The sequence below is a fragment of the Peromyscus maniculatus genome, chromosome 4 (genome assembly GCF_049852395.1).
Source record: "Peromyscus maniculatus bairdii isolate BWxNUB_F1_BW_parent chromosome 4, HU_Pman_BW_mat_3.1, whole genome shotgun sequence".
Taxonomy (NCBI): Eukaryota; Metazoa; Chordata; class Mammalia; order Rodentia; family Cricetidae; genus Peromyscus; species Peromyscus maniculatus.
In genome coordinates, this window is record NC_134855.1 from 13,470,432 (window position 1) to 13,486,930 (window position 16,499).

Below are 16,499 nucleotides of genomic sequence, written 5' to 3' on the forward strand. Positions count from 1 at the left end.
GACACTACCAATTTAAGCACACTAACCCAAATAACCAAAGACCATTAGATGGAAGATAAGTTTGTAATTATATTTATGTACAGAAAACTTAGCAGTGTACATTTAACCCAATTTAGTGGCGAGTTCTTTGGCCTTTGCCTTTTCCAGCTTGGCAATCCGAGCCACAGATTTAGGACCCAGGACGTTGCCTCCCCAGTGGCGGCGGATCTGAAATGACAGAAATAGCAGTCACTTTGGCCTGACACCCTACCCTCTAAATGCATGCATCAGTTAACATCCTATATTCAATGGTTCCAAGCGGGTACTTGAATCCAACTGCTTCAAGCACTAACCAGCCCCACGTTCTGTATAGAGCTGCTTACCTCATCATATCTGTCATTGTAATTGGTCCTAATAGCTTCCACCAGCTTAGCCAGAGCACCCTTGTCTTCCCTGGCAAGGAAAGGGGAAAGGCCTTGTTACTCTTTGGGAAGCAGGAGTGATTTTTCCTATAAGCTTTTGTTTTTGCCTCAGACACAGTATGACCACACAGCTGATTCAGGTGAAGAAATTCTTAGCCATCATTGGCAAATGGTTCCCAAACCTGGGAGAGTAAGGGAAGCTTAGGGATAAGCATGAATACTCACGAGTTAACCTGTGTGAAGGCAACAGTGGTGCATGTCTTCCTGTGGACCAGCCGCCCCAGCCTGGCCTTTCCCTTGATGATGCAGTAGGGGACCCCCATCTTTCGGCACAGGGCAGGCAGGAAGACCACCAGCTAGAAGCAAGCACAAGCTGTAGGCATTTGGCGCACAAGGAGCAGGACCTACACTGCTTCTTTGTGGCAAATGCTCAGGGTTAAAAAGCTCATGTAAGTGCACATCAAAGCTACTTCAGTCAAAGATTCACATCATTGCAAGAGCCACACAAACTGATCCCTTTTCCTCAAACTCAGCAAAACCGACTCCACCCTTCCAGAGGCAACACAGGACCCTGGTTCTGCACTTAATGCTAAAAACCGCCAGACCTACCTCAATGGGGTCTACATCGTGGGCAATGACCACCAGCTGAGCCTTCTTGTTCTCCACCAAGGTGGTGACTGTATTGACCCCTGGAACACACAACCACTTTGCCTGAGTGCTTGGGCTGCTACAGTCACATAAAAAGCAGTTCACCAAGCTGTGACTCAGGGTTAAAAAGCTTGATTTCACTCTTCACAGTGATTTCAGGTGAAGAAATTCAGACATCATTGCACAGCCTGCCCTACCACCCTTCCTTTCCCAGGGGTCACCTACCTGCTCGGAGGACCGGTGGTCTCTTAGTCGGGACGTCCCCTTTGCCAGCAGCTTTCTTCTCAGCTCGGGCCAGCAGCCTTTGCTTCTTCTCCTGCTTTGTCTCTGGCCTGTACTTGTGAGCAAGCTTAAGCAGCTGGGTAGCTGGGAAAATAATTCTTCAGTTAGACTCTAGGCTTGAATTTTTGTAAGATTTGCTACGTAGCTTCTTGAGTACTGTGGTTACTTGGCAAGCAATCTCACGCTCAGGCTGAATGCTAACTGTTGTTACTTAAAAGGCACAGGCCTATGTGGAGGGTCTCTGAACCCTTGTACAGCTGTGGCATAAACTCACACTCAAACATTTTTTTGGTTTGTCGAGACAAGAGTTTCTCTGTGTAGTTTTTGGTGCCTGTCCTGGAACTCACTCTGTAGACCAGGTTGGCCTTGAACTCAGAGATCCGCCTGCCTCTGCCTCCTGAGTGATGGGATTAAAGGTATGCACCACCACCGCCGCCAGGCGAAACAAATTTTTAAAAATCTAAAAACAAAAACCATCCTTGTAGTACATGCCTTTAATCCCAGCACTTGGGAAGCAGGATCTCGAGTTGAAAGCCTGCCTGGGTCTATGTAAGGAGCCCAGAACAACACAGAGACCATCTCCACAAACCCACCCTTGTGTGGTATGCGCAGGTAAGAATGCCAGGGGTCAACGTTGGGCATCTTCCTCATACGCCTCCCCACCTTACTGATACGTTCAGTGTGCTGGCTGTTTCAGGTAGTGACTAGGGACCCCTTTCAATCCCTCCTCTGCCCCGTATATGGATGCTGAGAATCCTCAGCTCACACTTGCTCAGTACCCCTTTTCCTTCTGAACCACCTCCCTGCACCACCATTGCTTTAACGTGATGACACTAAAAAGGCCAAACTCAGGCCCAATGTCATGCCCTGGAAACACGAAACTGGGCCCCTGACACACAACCTCACCTGTTTGCCGGTCCAGGGCCTGTGTGAACTGGTTAATGGCAGGAGGTACCTTGAGCCGCTTATAGAGGATGGCTCTTTGCCGCTGCAGCCTAATGTAGCGGGGCCATTTGACGAAGCGTGTGAGATCTCTTTTGGGCTGGATGTCCTGCCCTGGGAAATGAAGAGCGACACTACGAGTGAGGAGTCACCGTGTGCCAGCCGGCATCTGGGCACTTAGGAGGGTGTTGGTGCATCAGCGATCTTGGTGGTTCAAATGTCATCACCATCTTTCTGATAGCAAATATTCTTTTACATCATCTGCACACAACACAAGCCCCTCTAACAGCACGCCACGGCCTGCCAGCAGGCACAGCAGCCCGGCTCTCCGGAGGGAGACATCCCCGCCCCAGCCCCCCGGAACCACCCACCGCCTCGCCGTCGGGAACGCACTTCCACCCCACTTACCAATGCCGAAGTTCTTAGGCCTTTTCTCAAACAAAGGGTTCACCACCTTTTTGGCCTCCTGCTTCTTCACGACGGCGGGGGCCGGGGCCACCTTCTTCCCCTTGGCCTTCTTTCCCTTGGGCTGGACAGAAGAGAGAAACCCCGTGAGGCTGCTGCGTCTTCCGCCGTCGCCGTCCCATCGGACGGCAGGGTCGCGCCCGGCGCGCCGCTCGCCGCCGCTCCGTCTCGGCGCAGGGCCCCGAAGCGCCCAGGGAGTCCGCAGAGCCCGCGAGGCGGCGGCGGGCGGCGGATGGAGGTGGATGACGCCAGGGACCGCGATCACTCACCATCTTGCTCGGCTGGAGGAGAGAGAAAGGAAAGGGAATTGTGGGTAATATGTAAGCAGTCGCGGAGATCGCGAGATCCGGCGCCTGCGCGGGATTTCGGGTTTAAAGCGACGGACTCCCTGGGCACTCGGTCGGCGGGGGCGGGGCCTGACTCCGTGCGGAGTCGCGGCTGCGCGTTCGCTGAGGGCGGCGGGGCCGGGCCAGGTACCGCGGGTCCGGAGTGGCGGCGGGCGGTAGTAGGGAGCAAAAACCGCGCGCCGGAGTGGGTGCTGTGCGCCTGCGTGGGCTGCGGGCCTGTGTTCGCGGAGGGAGCTGATGTAGTGAAAGCCCTCCCTACCACCCCCCAGGTCCGACCAGACTGCGGCTCTCACCCGGGGTCTGTCATGGCCCAGCAGAGAGCCCTGCCCCAGAGCAAGGAGACGCTCCTGCAGTCTTACAACAAGCGACTCAAAGACGACATCAAGTCCATCATGGACAACTTCACCGAGATCATCAAGACCGCCAAGGTGCGTGGACGCTGTTCCGAGGCCATACGAGAAGGCAGGAACTGGTTTTCCCTGGGGTCTGGGTACATGTCTAGATTCTGCTGCAGGGGTGGGGATGCAAAGGGAATGTGATCAAGTCTGGTGCGGGTGGGAGCGACGAGGTGTCAGAAGTAAAGGTCAGCAGGTAAATGGAAAAGCCAAATAATGACAATCGTGGGTAGAGCAGAGGACTCTGGACGAGACTGCCAGGGCTTTACTTTAGTTACTGGGCAGTGGCCACCTGGACTGAGTGTCCCCCATGCCGTAGATCGTTGTGATGACCGATGAGTTTGTGGTTTAATACAGTTCCTCGTGTTGTGGTGAACTCCAACCATACATTAATTTTCATTGCTACTTCATAACTAATTTTGCAACTGTTTATGAATCGCCATGTTGAGAACTGCTGCTCTATTTATTTCTGAGATGCCTCAAGACCGCTGAGATCTGTCAGTCTCTAGCTGGTCCATCTGTAAGCTGAGAACAGCAGTTCAGGCTTTTCTGAGGAAGCCCTCCTTAGTTAGCTGCTCAATACGGTGCCTGCCCAGAAGGGGTCACTTGAAAAGGCACTTTCTGGCTGGGGATGTTGAGATTGTGAAGCGCTTGCCTAGCAGTACAAAGCCCTGTGTTTGGTCCCTAGCACTGAATAAACTAGATGTTGGCACAGCTCTTTAATGTTAGGATTTAGGAAGTGGGTCAGAAGTTCAGGGCAGCCTGGGTTACATGAGACCCTGCCTTAAGGCCGGGCAGTGGTGGCGTACGCCTTTAATCCCAGCACTCGGGAGGCAGAGGCAGGTGGATCTTTGTGAGCTGGAGGCCAGCCTGGGCTACAGAGTGAGTTCCAGGAAAGGCACAAAGCTACACAGAGAAACCCTGTCTCGGAAAACCAAAAAAACAAAACAAAACAAACAAAAAACTAAACAACAACAACAAAAAACGAAGATAAAAAAATCTTGTCTTATGCCGGGCGGTGGTGGTGCACACCTTTAATCCCAGCACTCAGAGCCAGGTGGATCTCTGAGTTCGAGGCCAGCCTGGTCATAGAGTGAGTTCCAGGACAGGCACCAAAACTACACAGAGAAACCCTGTCTGAAAACAAAAAAACAAAAACTTGTTCTTTATTGAGCATCTTATTTCGCGTAAACTTTCTCAAAAAGACTTGGCAGTGTCCTTTTGATGTGATGAAGTCACCTATTGTCACCCACAGAACAAGAGGGGTTGGAGTGGACATTCCAGCTGTCTAGATAGGAGGTAGAGTGCTGGGTATGCAGGAAGGCCTGATAAGCAGGCAGGCTGTGGTGATGGCACTCAGGGTGGGGTGGTGGCTGTTAGTTGTTGGGTTCCTGTGAACCAGGCTAAGCCAGGTGGCTGCCTGGGCTGATTCTAGACTTTCTTATTTGTCCCCAGATTGAGGATGAGACACAGGTGTCGCGGGCTACTCAGGGTGAACAGGACAATTACGAGATGCACGTGCGAGCTGCCAACATCGTGAGTGGCAAGGGTGGAAAACGCCCCTCTAGGGGTCGTGGATGGAGTCCAGAGCAGTAAACAAGAGAACAGTGGGGTGGGCAGAGCACATTTTAGGAAACTGCCCCTAGTGGTCACTGGGGGAGGGGGTGAGAGGGGGTGGCAAGTAGACAGTAGTCAGGAGGAAGGCAGCCCTTCTTGCTGACATGAAGGTTCCCCAAGGCTGGTTGTAAACGGAAAGGCAAACGGCCTTTTGTCATATGTAAAATGTGAGCCCCTCTTGATCCTACAGGGAAAGCCCAGTAGGCCAGTGTCTGTGCAAAGGGTACCAGCAAATGACAATGTGTGGGGCAAAGACCCCAGTGAATCCTTGCAGGAGGAAACCCAGGGCATAGTCTTCTGTTGGCTTTGAGTGAGTGCACAGGATGTGTACATGGTGTGACTGGTTGGTTGGGGAGGGGAAGCTCCTTGAAGTAAGCAAACTTATTCCACCTGTGGTCGGCAGAGGGGGGGGGGTTCTGATCGTGCCTTCCCAGTTCCTTCTCTGTCCTCACAGATGGCTCTGTGCAGGCTAGTACTTTTCTTTGTGGACTATGAAGTTGAGATTTCCAGAGAACCCACTGTTGGCCCAGCACCTGTTACACAGAGCAGGGCCACCGTCTCCGCCTCCTCTCATACCCTGATTATGATGGTGGCAGGTCCGAGCTGGCGAGTCACTGATGAAGCTGGTATCTGATCTCAAGCAGTTCCTGATCCTCAATGACTTCCCATCTGTGAACGAAGCCATTGACCAGCGAAACCAGCAGCTGCGCGCCCTGCAGGAAGAGTGTGATCGCAAGCTCATCACCCTGCGGGACGAGGTCTCCATCGACCTGTATGAGCTGGAGGAGGAATACTACTCGTCCAGGTACAAATAGAGCTGGACTCGCACGCAGGTGGTACCTGCTGCCTGCCCAGTCCAACGAGGGCCTTCAAGGGCCTTGTGCTTTTCCAGCCCTCCTTACTAGAGCATTTGATGGACAGACGGTCACAGCCAGCCACCAGCTGGTGCCCAGGCCTCCCCTCAATGAAGTGGGGTGAAAATCACAGGACTTGGTGGCAGCGGCTGAGGCCAGAGAAGGGCACCCCTGGGGGCAAGGAAGCCCTCCTGGGCAGTGCAGTCTCCACTTTACTGCTGTAAATCTCTGTCTAGACATTTCAGCCCAGGCTGGATTGGCCTCTTGTGGCCTTCTGGGTCTCTAACTATGTCCAGCCTCCGGGACACCACTGCCTACTGCTAGCCCAGGGATTCAGTTCCATGTGGGTGTCGTCAGACTCCACAGTGTAGAGACGGTGAACACTGGGACTGGGGAAGGAGCTCAAGCTCGGTGGCTTTGAGATGCTTGGATGTCCTCATGGTCCTGGAGCCTCCTGGTATCAGACCTGTGCGTGCCCCAGAGGACAGCAGTAGGTAGGGTCTGTCACCTAGTCCTCTTCAGGGCCACTTGAAACCTGATACTTTCCTAACCAGAGAGGCCTTGAGAAATCAAGAGTACAATATGAAATATTCGGGAAACTGAGGCTAGAGAATGGCGGCCTTGCTCACACCCCCTTAGCTTGAATTTAAGGTTCCGTCCAGCAGCCCCCTCTCCCAGGCAAACTGTTCTCCCCCAGTGGTGGATCTGCTGCTCCTGCCGCACAGACGCTGCAGCAGGAGCCACGGGTGTCCATGACTGGGTGGTGTGTGGTCTAGGGCTTGCTTTTCCCATCCTAGACTCAGTGTCACTGCCCAGCTGGAGCAGTTCTAAAGTTTTCCAGAGAGTTCTGGGGCGATCCTTGGTCCCAGTATTGATCAGCTTAGCAAACAAAGGGGACCATATCCTCTCTCCCCAAAAGGCAGAGCTTTCCACTCACCCAGGATGAATCCCTTCACACCTTCCTGTCACCACCCTTCGGACATTTACCGCTTCAAGGGCTCCTAGGTGGATCAGTCTTGGATAGTGACTCAGCCCTGCTACAGAGGTTGATAGAGAAACCCTGGGGATGAAATTGCTTAGGACAGAAACCCAGAGTATCAGGTTTCCAAAGCCTCAGTCTCTCTGTGTCACCTGCATGGGTTTCTGGGACAACCTGTGTCCCCTCTGGGCAGTCACCTTTTCCATATTCCTCATGGTAAAGCAGCTGCCCCTCTGCCTGTGAATTACCTTAAATGTCAGTGCTCTTCTGTGCAGGGGCCAGTGGGTTCCATCTGCCCCTATCAGCTTCATGCCCACACCACCAGCAGCTGCCCAGCTTCCCCTCTGTACAGCTACTCCTGCCTATACACTCACTGCTTGCTAATTCTGGCTTTGCCTCCCCTCCACTCTTTTGGGGATGCTACTCTTCTGGGTAGTTCTGAGAGGGACTGCTGGGGGCAGGTATGGGACCAGGGCCTTGTGCATATTAGACAGCTGTGGAAACAGATGTGCTCCAGGTAACCGCTGCCATGACCGCTGAGGTTAATCCTTCTCTCTTCCCACCTCTGGTCTTCCCTGTATAACACGGGGAAATGGAGTGCATGAAGCTATAGGGCTGGAGCAGTGGTGTGTAGAGAAATGCCTGGACCTCTGTTCCTGACTTTTTCTAGTTAGGCCAATTCCCTGGAATTGGAACAGACACAGGTCTGCCACCACGGTCTTTGTAAAGTACCCTGCTGGTACAGGGTGGGCGGTCAGGATGGGAGGAAACCCACAGGGACAAGGGGAGTCCTAAGTGTCCGGAAGGACATGTGGCCCATGGGGAGAGCTTGCCTAAGTCACATGGCCTTCTTTCTTTGGATGCAGGGGCGGCTAGAACTGGTAGCCGAGGGGCCAGCACAGGAGAGGAAAGGGAGGCAGTCAGGTGATATTCATTTCTTAACTCTGCGTCTGTCTTGCTTTCTCCTCCCTGGCTTTCCTCTGCCTGCTCCTGTCACTCCTGGGGGTTTCTTGTGGTGGCAAAGCTCAAGTCTCTGCGAAGCTAATGACCTACCTCTATGTGAAGCTTACTGGAGGCTGGACCTCGACACAGATTCTGCTGATGGCCTCTCTGCCCCTCTTCTGGCATCCCCGGAGACTGGTGCTGGTCCCCTGCAGTCTGCAGCCCCTGCCCACTCCCATGGTAGTGGCTCTGGCCCCACAGAACACACCTGAGCCTCTTGGGGTACCCTTTCAGGGTAGCCCTCCCCAGGGCCCTAGTTATCGGAAAGGAAGTCCTGTCAGTCTCAGCTCCCACTTGGGGACTTGGGGATCAGGAGCACTGTAGCCTCAGGGACGTGGCCAGGCCAGGGCCAGTTCCCTGTGACAGTTGGGAATGATGTTCATCTCTAGTGGCTACCTTCCTGACTGCAGATGGAAGGTTTGTCCCATTGAGGACCTTGAGTAGGGAGGGTGGCTGGTGATAGAAAGACAGCCTCAGCTTGTTGTTTAGAATTGGGAGGTGCTCAGTGGACCTTAGCCAAGTCCAGCCACCCATCCTTGGCTCAGGCTCCTGTGTCGAGAGCCCTGTCCACTGCCTGGTGCCTGGAGCACAATTGTCTGTGCCATATCTGACAATCCTAGCAAGACTGAGAGGCAGCTAGCCAGGGCATCTTCCTGGGTTCTGCCACCATTTTCATTCTGCTACTTTTGTGATAAAACTGTTGAATAAAACATTACTTTTTTGTGTTGTTCATCTTTCTTTTCTGATCAGTCCAAGATTGCCCTTGGGTTCCTTGAGCAATGGCCCCTCCTCCTTGTGTAACCTTGGACTCCAGGGTGACCCCTCTCACACTAGCATCTACTAGGTCCTTGACATTTTGGTAAATGAACGAAAAATCTGCCATTACTTCAGATAAGACGCACCTGTACCTCTGGTGCCACCCATTTCTGCCACCCCAGCTTGGTGCTGTCATATCTGCATCTTGGAGTGGGCATGGGCTTGGAAGGGGTGTGTCTAGCACCACAGGCTGAGAAATTAAGTGGCAGAAACAACCAGGAACTCGGACCCCATTACCTCTCTGTACCAGGTTTATCACTGACATGCAGAAATCATGGTACTGGCCTTCAGCCTGTCACTCATAACTACGGTGAGCAAGCTTCATTCACGAAAGTAGTCAGCCATGAGGAACATGGGCTGGTCACCAGGTGGCCCAGCACCTACATAGCCAAACAGAAGGTAGCACACAAAACAAGTGGGTAGCTAGGGGGAAGTCGCTGCCCCAATGAGGGAGTTTTCCATCAGAGTGAAGTCTGCAATGTTCACTGCTGGAAGAGCTCCTAAGTGTCATGGAGAAAGCTTAGTCACAGGGTGGAGGAGTTTGGGGGAACACTAGAAGCATCGGTTTGGAAGGGCTTCCAAAAATCTTAATGAAAGACACTGTGTTTTATTCTGTTTGGTCAGTTCTGTCCTTCACATTTAAAAGCAAAAATCGCCGTTCTCCAGCTTGTGCTGCTGGGGGCACTGCTCCCAGAGAGACGGATGATTTTCTAGTGATGTAACTTCTGTATCACCTTTTTTTTCCCCACGAGCATTAACTTGTGAGTGACCAAGACCCACGCAAAAAGCTCTACGTAGCCATGTGTATAGCAAGGCCTGTTCAGGCCCTGCTAGGGCCTCGCTTTTCCCCCCACTTTCTCTATATAAGCCATTCCAATGCCATCTGCAAGCCTGCAAGGGGTTTTCACCCCTAAAGGCCCAGTGCCATCGAAACAACTGAGATGCCTGGCTGCTGCATGTAATCTAGGATCCATGCCATACTCATGTCTCCGGTTGTCACCCCACTTTTTTTTAATACCTGTTTGTGTTTTGCTGTGTGTGGTGTTTTGCTGTGAGTGACTGGGGTGCTGGGCCGAATTCTGGGCTTCAGGCCGATGATAGGGAAGGAGCCAGAATGGCTTCCGTTTTGCCAGGCGGGGAGGGCGGGACTGAAGTCCAGACGCTTGGCCGAACCGGTGCGTTCTCACGTTACAGGTAACTTCTTTAGAGAAACGCCTCCAGGTTAAGGACTGACTAGCCGGCCCCTCAGGCCTGGCTAATCGAGCTCTGAGTGGGCCGCGGCTGCGTACACTGGTTTGGACTGAGACAAATACTTGGGGGGGTGGCTTCCGGTGCTCCTGAGCTAATAGCGGGCGTTGGCCTGGCGGCGCCTGCGCACACGGCACTTCCGGCGTGGTCGGGCTCGGCAATCGAACGCTCGGCTGTTCGTGCCTGCATGCATGCTGCTTCCGGTGGGCCAGAGAGCCGTGGGAACCGCCGAGCGTGGCGTCAGCCGTGGTCTCCAGCCATGGCCTCTCTGCAAGCCAAGGATACCTATCTGCAGAACTTGGCCAAGAAGATCTGCGCACAGCCTGGCCCCGAGCGGCGGAGGAGCGAGTGGGGTAAGGCAGCCCACCCGAGCAGCCTTTGGGAGTGGATGCCGTCGCACGGGGCCGCTGTCCTAGCTTGGATCCGGACCCTCCACGCGTGATCCAAGAGTGAGCCGGTAGTCGCTGGGACAGCTACCGCTCCTGAGGGCGCTGGGCCCTGATGGAGGGGAAGGTGGTTAGGGAACTACCAGACTCGAACGGAACGAAAAACGTGCTCGCTAGTAAAGTATGAAGAGGTCGTCGACTTTTCTCACCGGCTGGTGGTGTCTTTCAGTTCTTGTCCGTGTGTGTTTCATGCGTTGAGAGCACGTACACTCCATTCTTGGACGTTTAGTTTAAAATGCTAACATTTCCTCATCGTTAGAAGTAAAAGTAAATCTTTCATCGTAAAGAGTTCATTGCCGCTGGGCCTGGTTCGTGGGGAGGCTGAGGCTTTGGAGGGTAAAGGCCCGCAGGCCTGTCTGGGCTGTATACATTGATAAGTTCACCTTTGCGTGGGCAACTTCAGGAAACCCTCCCAGAAAGTAAAAAGAACTGGAGAGATGGCTCAGCGGTTAAGAGCACTTGTTACTTTTGTATAAAACCCATATTCGGTTCCCAGCATCAATGTGGCAGCTTACAACAGTTCCTTAACTCCAGTTCCAGGGGATCTTATACGCTCTTCTGTCCTCCAACGGCAACAGACACGGTTATGATACACAGACAGACATACTTACAACACTCGTAAAATGAGTGAATGAGTCTTTTGGGGCGGGGGCAGTGGCAGTCATGGTCCACATGCCTTTAATACCAATGCTTGGCAAGCAGAAGCAAGGCAGATCACCGTGAATTCCAGAAATTCACAGCCCTCACCTTATTCTGGAGCCCATTTTGAATGACCGTGGCCTGTGAACACGGATTTTGGTTGCCCCAAATTCCACTTTCCAACACAAAATGTTCTTGAAGCAGTTTCTTTAAGTTTTACAGAACAAAGAAAACCAAGGCAAGTTTAAAATACATTGTTGCGTACATCAGGTAGTTATAGCAAGATGTGGGAAAGTTTTCTAGGCCCAGATGTTGATGACTTTTTTTTTTTTTTTTTTTTTTTTTTGAGACAGGGTTTCTCTGTGTAGCTTTGTCCTGGAGCTCTGTAGGCCAGGCTGTCCTTGACTCAGAGATCCGCCTGCCTCTGCCTCCATCTCCAGAAGTGCTGGGATTAAAGGCGTGTACTGCTAAGTTAATAGATTCAAAAAGGTTTTTATCTATTAGTCACAGATATAGAGGTGGGCAAGAAATGGATTATTCATGGGACTAAAGCTAACTTGAGATAAGGTAATTGTCCTCTGGACCTGCAACATTCTGGCCTTTCTACACCACTGCAATTTTAATGAGCCCATCAGTCTTGCAGACACAGCGATGACAGGCCAAAGTATGAATACTACGGTATCACCAAAGCCCACCCCAGTATGGGTGATGGCTCTCAAAAGCTAGAAACCTGGAGTGCACTGCACTACTTGTAGGCAGCTCAGCAGGTTGGAGAGTGTCTATTCCATGTGGTCTGGCTTGACTCAGAGTCACTTGGCCTTCCTCTTGTATATGCTTGGGGCAGAAGGGGTTAGTGAAGCTGGTCAGTTCCAGGGCTTCCTGAAGCCCTGGTGTTTAGTTCCTGAGCTGAAGGAGCTTCCCCCCAAGATGGAAGGTTTTATCCAGGAGGAAACTGCTATACATGAGCCAAGTGTTCAGTTTGGGGTAGTCAGGAGAAAGTGTCGTACGTAGCAGGACCATCATTTGTTCCTGGAAGTGGGTGTTTATAATTAGATAATGTGGTAATGACCAACCTGAAACCTGGCTTTGTGGTCTATTCCTCATACACCTATTTGCTGGGTCAGGTGTGTGAGTGTAGTTTAGATTTCTTAAGAAATTGTTAGTTATTTTTGTTTTCTGAGACAAGGTGTCGCTGTGTAGCCCAGCCTGGCCTCACACTCTCAGCCGTCTTAGTGCCTTAGCTTCCAAATGCAGGGATTACAGATGTGTGGTCGCCTGCTGCCCAGGCAGTTGGTGGCACTAAGCTCTGGACGGGTGGCACTGGCTTAGCCACCTGGTCCTTTGCATCACTGGGATCGGTGCCTTTGCAGGATCTTTGTTGTTCTGGTCAGAGAGAAGGGATTCAGCTTGTTTTGCATTTCAGCTGTCAGAACAAAACGCTTGGAAGCTGCCGGGCCCCCAAAAAAGAAAAGGAAGAAAACACAAAAGAAATCTCAGGAGCAGGGACAGAAAGCCACAGAACACAAGACTAAGCCCGTAGGGCAGACGGCTCCCACCTCCTCTAGGGCTAAGAAACCAACAGTCTCCAAACAAGAGAAGAACTCCAGCGCCCCGGAGTCTCCTGAAGGTGAGGGGCTCCAAAGCATGCGTGGTCAGAGCTGGGATGGGACCTGGAGGCAAATGTCCCCACTGCTCAAGGGTACCAACAGGTTTATGGTAATGATGTGAGACTTTTCAGTGAGGGAGACCATAGGAGCAGAATAGAAGACAGTGCATGATGGTCCAGTGCCACATGACAGCCAGATGACAAGGTGATAACAAACACTGTTTTTCTAATGTCATAGTGACCAGCCTCCTGATGCATTTGTTATCTGTCCTAAAGGAGCTGGGTTGGAACTTAATGGTGGCCTGTAACCCCACGAGTGGCACTGGGGAAGGAGGGAGGGAGGAATGGTGGTGGGGAGCCCCTCTTCCAGCCTAGTCTCCTTCCCCGCAGAGAGCCAAGTCACAGCACCCGATTCTGTCTTTGCACTGGATTTCCTGCGACAGCGGCTGCATGAGAAGATCCAGCTGGCCCGGGGCCAGGTAAATGGGGTGTCTTCCTGAGCACCTGCAGCAGACTCGTAGAGTTTTCCCTCCCCATTTCTGTGCCAGCGTGGGGTGTGGAGCGGTGTAGTTCGATTTTTATTTTACTCTTTCTCTTTGGGGCCCACCACTCAGTTTCCAATTAAATATTCAGAGACTTATTCTTACTTTGGAATGCCTGGCCTTAACTTGGCTTGTTTCTAGCCAGCTTTTTTAACTTAAATTATCCCATCTACCTTTTGCCTCTGGGCTTTTACCTTTCTCTGTTCTATATATATATCTCTTCTTACTCTGGTTGTATGGCTGGGTGGCTGGCCCCTGGTGTTCTCCTCTTTTTGCTCCCCCTCTTCTCTTCCTGTTTATTCTATCTGCATGCCAGACCTGCATGTTCCTCTCTCCTGCCTTGCTATTGGCCATTCAACTCCTTATTAGACCAATCAGGTGTTTTAGACAGGCAAAGAAACACAGCTTTACAGAGTTAAACAAATGCAACATAAAAGAATGCAACACATCTTTGTATCATTAAACTGATATTCCACAACAGGGCACCTCTTGGTTGAGGTAGCAGGTATAGTTCCTTTCTTGGAGTACCTCAGTCCCCAGAGTCATCTGCCTCCTCAAGGCTCTGTCCCTCAGAGGAGCATGACCTCCTTCCTTTGGGGAACTGCCTCCACTGATGCCACATGGATAGAGTATAGCCTGAATTGTCCCTCTAAAGGTCAGTGTCCACAAGTGAGGTGACCTGACTTAGTGCTACATGGTGCTGGCTACCGTGCTTTGTCGCACCTCCCCACCCTCCCGCACCCCGATTTCTAAGGTTCTGTTCTTGAGTTTTAACTTCTCACTCTCCCAATGTATGCTACTGACTCCAGGTTCCTAAGGGGATCAAGGCTCAAGGCCCCTATCCTGCAGCACAGGCCTGAGTTGGTCACATACACAGTGCTCTCTCTGGCTACCGCAGGAAGGGGTACAAAGAGCACTCAGCCTGTCTGTCGTGAGCAGAATTTACAGTGGTTAGGACTGGCACTCTATCCTAGAAACCCAACCTAAGTTCTGAATTCTAGGACAGTGGATGACCACACGCAAGATGAGGTGCTCTGGTATGCTGAGGGGGCCTGGGAACTGGACCCATGATCCTTTCTAGGGGTTCCTCATCACACTGGTGCTATTCACACCTGGGTAACAGGTTATATGCTGGTGAAATATGGACGCCATGGACTTGTGGCCTGCGTGAGGATTTCCTCTCATCTCAGCCATGTGCCAGACAGAGGGCTTCGAGATTGAAAAAACCCTAATGAGTGAACCCCCACCTTTTCTCTTTACCCTCAGGGCAGCACCAAGGAGCTGTCTGCTGCCACTCTAGAGAAAAGACAGCGGAGGAAGCAGGAGAGGGAACGGAAGAAGAGGAAGCGGAAAGAGCTTCGAGCAAAGGAGAAGGCTGCAAAGGCTGAGAAAAAGGAGGAGCCAGCCGAGGCCCCCCCAGAAGTGGCCTGCAAGGAGCCGCAGGAGTCGGGCCTGATCTTTAATAAGGTGGGCGTTGTCTGGGCTGGGTGCCTTTGGGCCAACTTTGCACCTTGCTGATGGTGCAGGTGCATGCTGGTGACTCCTCTCTAAGGGAACAGAAGTCATTGGTCTGTGCCGCTGGTGAGATCGGTGTGCCATCTCATTGATGTGCTTTACCTGTAGGTGGAAGTGACTGAAGACGAGCCGGCCAGCAAAGCCCAGCGGAAGAAGGAGAAGCGGCAGAAGGTGAAAGGGAACCTGACGCCGCTGACAGGCAGGAACTACAGGCAGCTGCTGGAGCGTCTGCAGGCGCGGCAGGACCGGCTGGAGGAGCTGCGAGACCAGGACGCAGGCAAGGCCCGGGAGCTGGAGGCCAAGATGAAGTGGACGAACTTGCTGTACAAGGCGGAGGGTGTGAAGATCCGTGACAACGAGCAGCTGCTGCAGGAAGCCCTGAAGCGCAAGGAGAAGCGCAAGGCGCAGCGCCAGCGCCGGTGGGAGAAGCGCTCGGAGCACGTGGTGGAGAAGATGCAGCAGCGGCAGGACCGGCGACGCCAGAACCTGCGCAAGAAGAAGGCCGCGCGGGCCGAGCAGCGGCTGCAGAAGGCCCGCAAGAAGGGCCGGGTGCTGCCCCAGGACCTGGAGCGTGCGGGCCTCTCCTGAGCGCCTTGCCCCTGCCGGCTTCCTCCCTGGGCACCTAGGTGACAGACTGTGGGTCTCCTGCATGAGATCTACACATTCTTGCACCACACAGCCATATCGAGGGCTCCAGTTGTGTGCCAACAGGATGTTTTGGCATCATCCTTAAGTAGCACAGTGCCCTCCAGATCCTGGGAGGGATAAAGGGGATCTATGCACAAGTTTTGTGAGTGTGTGTGTGTGTGTGTACATGTTTCTGAAGGCTCCAGAATCAGGGGAGTAGAGATTGGGGTGAGGCACCCTACTGACCTCTTCCTACCCACCTGTATTTCCAGTGGCCATGAGAACAAAAAGCCTTGACTTCTGCTTCTGTGTTCACAAGCTCCTGGCAATGTAAGAACCCACAGGATTCTTGGGAGAATCAGATCCGGTCAGGCATGTCTCTGGACCAGAGCTCCAGCGCTACAAAACTGAGTCCCAGGTCCACAGGATGTGCCTTGGGTCACATGGCCGCCTGTGGGCCAGCTGGTGGCAGAGGCTTGGGATGTAGTGGTATATTGACTAGTTTATGTCAGTTTAACACAGACTAGAGTTCTCTCTCTGAGAAGAGGGAGCCTCAACTGAGGAGAAAACCAGTAGATTGGCATGTGGGCAAGTCTGGTACATTTTCTTTTGGGCCCAGTTCTTTATGGGCAGTGCCACCTCTGGGCTGGTGGTCCTGGTTATATAGGAAAGCAGGCCAAGCTAGCCATGGGGAGCAAACCAGTAAGCAACGCTCCTCTGTGGCTTTTGCTTTAGTTCATGCCTCCAGGTTCTTGCCCTGACTTCTCTTGGCAATGTACTGTTACTGGAAGTGGAACATGAAATAAACCTTTTTCTCCCCCAAGTTGCTTTTGGTCACGGTATTTTGTTTTATCACCTAATAGAATTTTGTTTTATCACCGTAATAGAAACCCTAAGATAAGTGTCAGTGTGCTTTTGGTGGCAGGGAGTCTGGGCAGAATGGCTCCTAGGGTGCTGGCCAGGGCGAGGTTGTGAATGGAGGTAGGACAGCTGTTGGCCCGGTGAGAGAATAGACAGTCTGTAGGTGCAGAGTCACCCTCCTAGGTGAGGGTGTGGGTGCAGGAGGCGGTGGTGGGGCTGGAGTACTTTTGTAATTACTAAAGACTGATGAGAATTAAGTGATTGTTG

The 16,499-nt window shown here is 52.4% G+C and overlaps 3 protein-coding genes and 3 non-coding genes across 7 annotated transcripts; 2 read left to right on the forward strand and 4 right to left on the reverse strand.

The window, feature by feature from the left end:
* Nucleotides 1-44: 44 nt before the first annotated feature.
* On the reverse strand, nt 45-3,138 carry Rpl7a (ribosomal protein L7a). The gene is made up of 8 exons (XM_006993128.4): nt 3,008-3,138; nt 2,682-2,802; nt 2,238-2,387; nt 1,275-1,415; nt 1,011-1,090; nt 627-757; nt 363-432; nt 45-207 (listed from the first exon to the last, which is right to left on the reverse strand). Exons 1-8 carry the CDS (start codon nt 3,008-3,010, stop codon nt 103-105), a joined length of 801 nt encoding a protein of 266 aa, XP_006993190.1. The 5' UTR covers nt 3,011-3,138; the 3' UTR covers nt 45-102.
* On the reverse strand, nt 827-898 carry LOC121829210 (small nucleolar RNA SNORD36). The gene has a single exon (XR_006071994.1). It is a non-coding gene; the product is annotated as a small nucleolar RNA SNORD36 (small nucleolar RNA).
* On the reverse strand, nt 1,160-1,234 carry LOC121829209 (small nucleolar RNA SNORD36). The gene has a single exon (XR_006071993.1). It is a non-coding gene; the product is annotated as a small nucleolar RNA SNORD36 (small nucleolar RNA).
* LOC121829217 (small nucleolar RNA SNORD24) lies at nt 2,466-2,539 on the reverse strand. The gene has a single exon (XR_006072000.1). It is a non-coding gene; the product is annotated as a small nucleolar RNA SNORD24 (small nucleolar RNA).
* On the forward strand, nt 3,112-8,288 carry Med22 (mediator complex subunit 22). 2 transcript variants are annotated; one of them, XM_015986614.3, is made up of 5 exons: nt 3,112-3,211; nt 3,355-3,513; nt 4,936-5,016; nt 5,694-5,902; nt 7,955-8,288. In XM_015986614.3, exons 2-5 carry the CDS (start codon nt 3,391-3,393, stop codon nt 8,142-8,144), a joined length of 603 nt encoding a protein of 200 aa, XP_015842100.1. In that variant the 5' UTR covers nt 3,112-3,211; nt 3,355-3,390; the 3' UTR covers nt 8,145-8,288. The 2 variants fall into 2 exon arrangements, with proteins under 2 accessions (XP_015842100.1, XP_076425277.1); XM_076569162.1 differs by having other exon boundaries at nt 3,146-3,243.
* Nucleotides 8,289-10,151: 1,863 nt separating this feature from the next.
* On the forward strand, nt 10,152-16,194 carry Surf6 (surfeit 6). The gene is made up of 5 exons (XM_006993130.4): nt 10,152-10,349; nt 12,505-12,708; nt 13,078-13,166; nt 14,496-14,696; nt 14,853-16,194. Exons 1-5 carry the CDS (start codon nt 10,184-10,186, stop codon nt 15,330-15,332), a joined length of 1,140 nt encoding a protein of 379 aa, XP_006993192.2. The 5' UTR covers nt 10,152-10,183; the 3' UTR covers nt 15,333-16,194.
* Nucleotides 16,195-16,499: the final 305 nt, after the last annotated feature.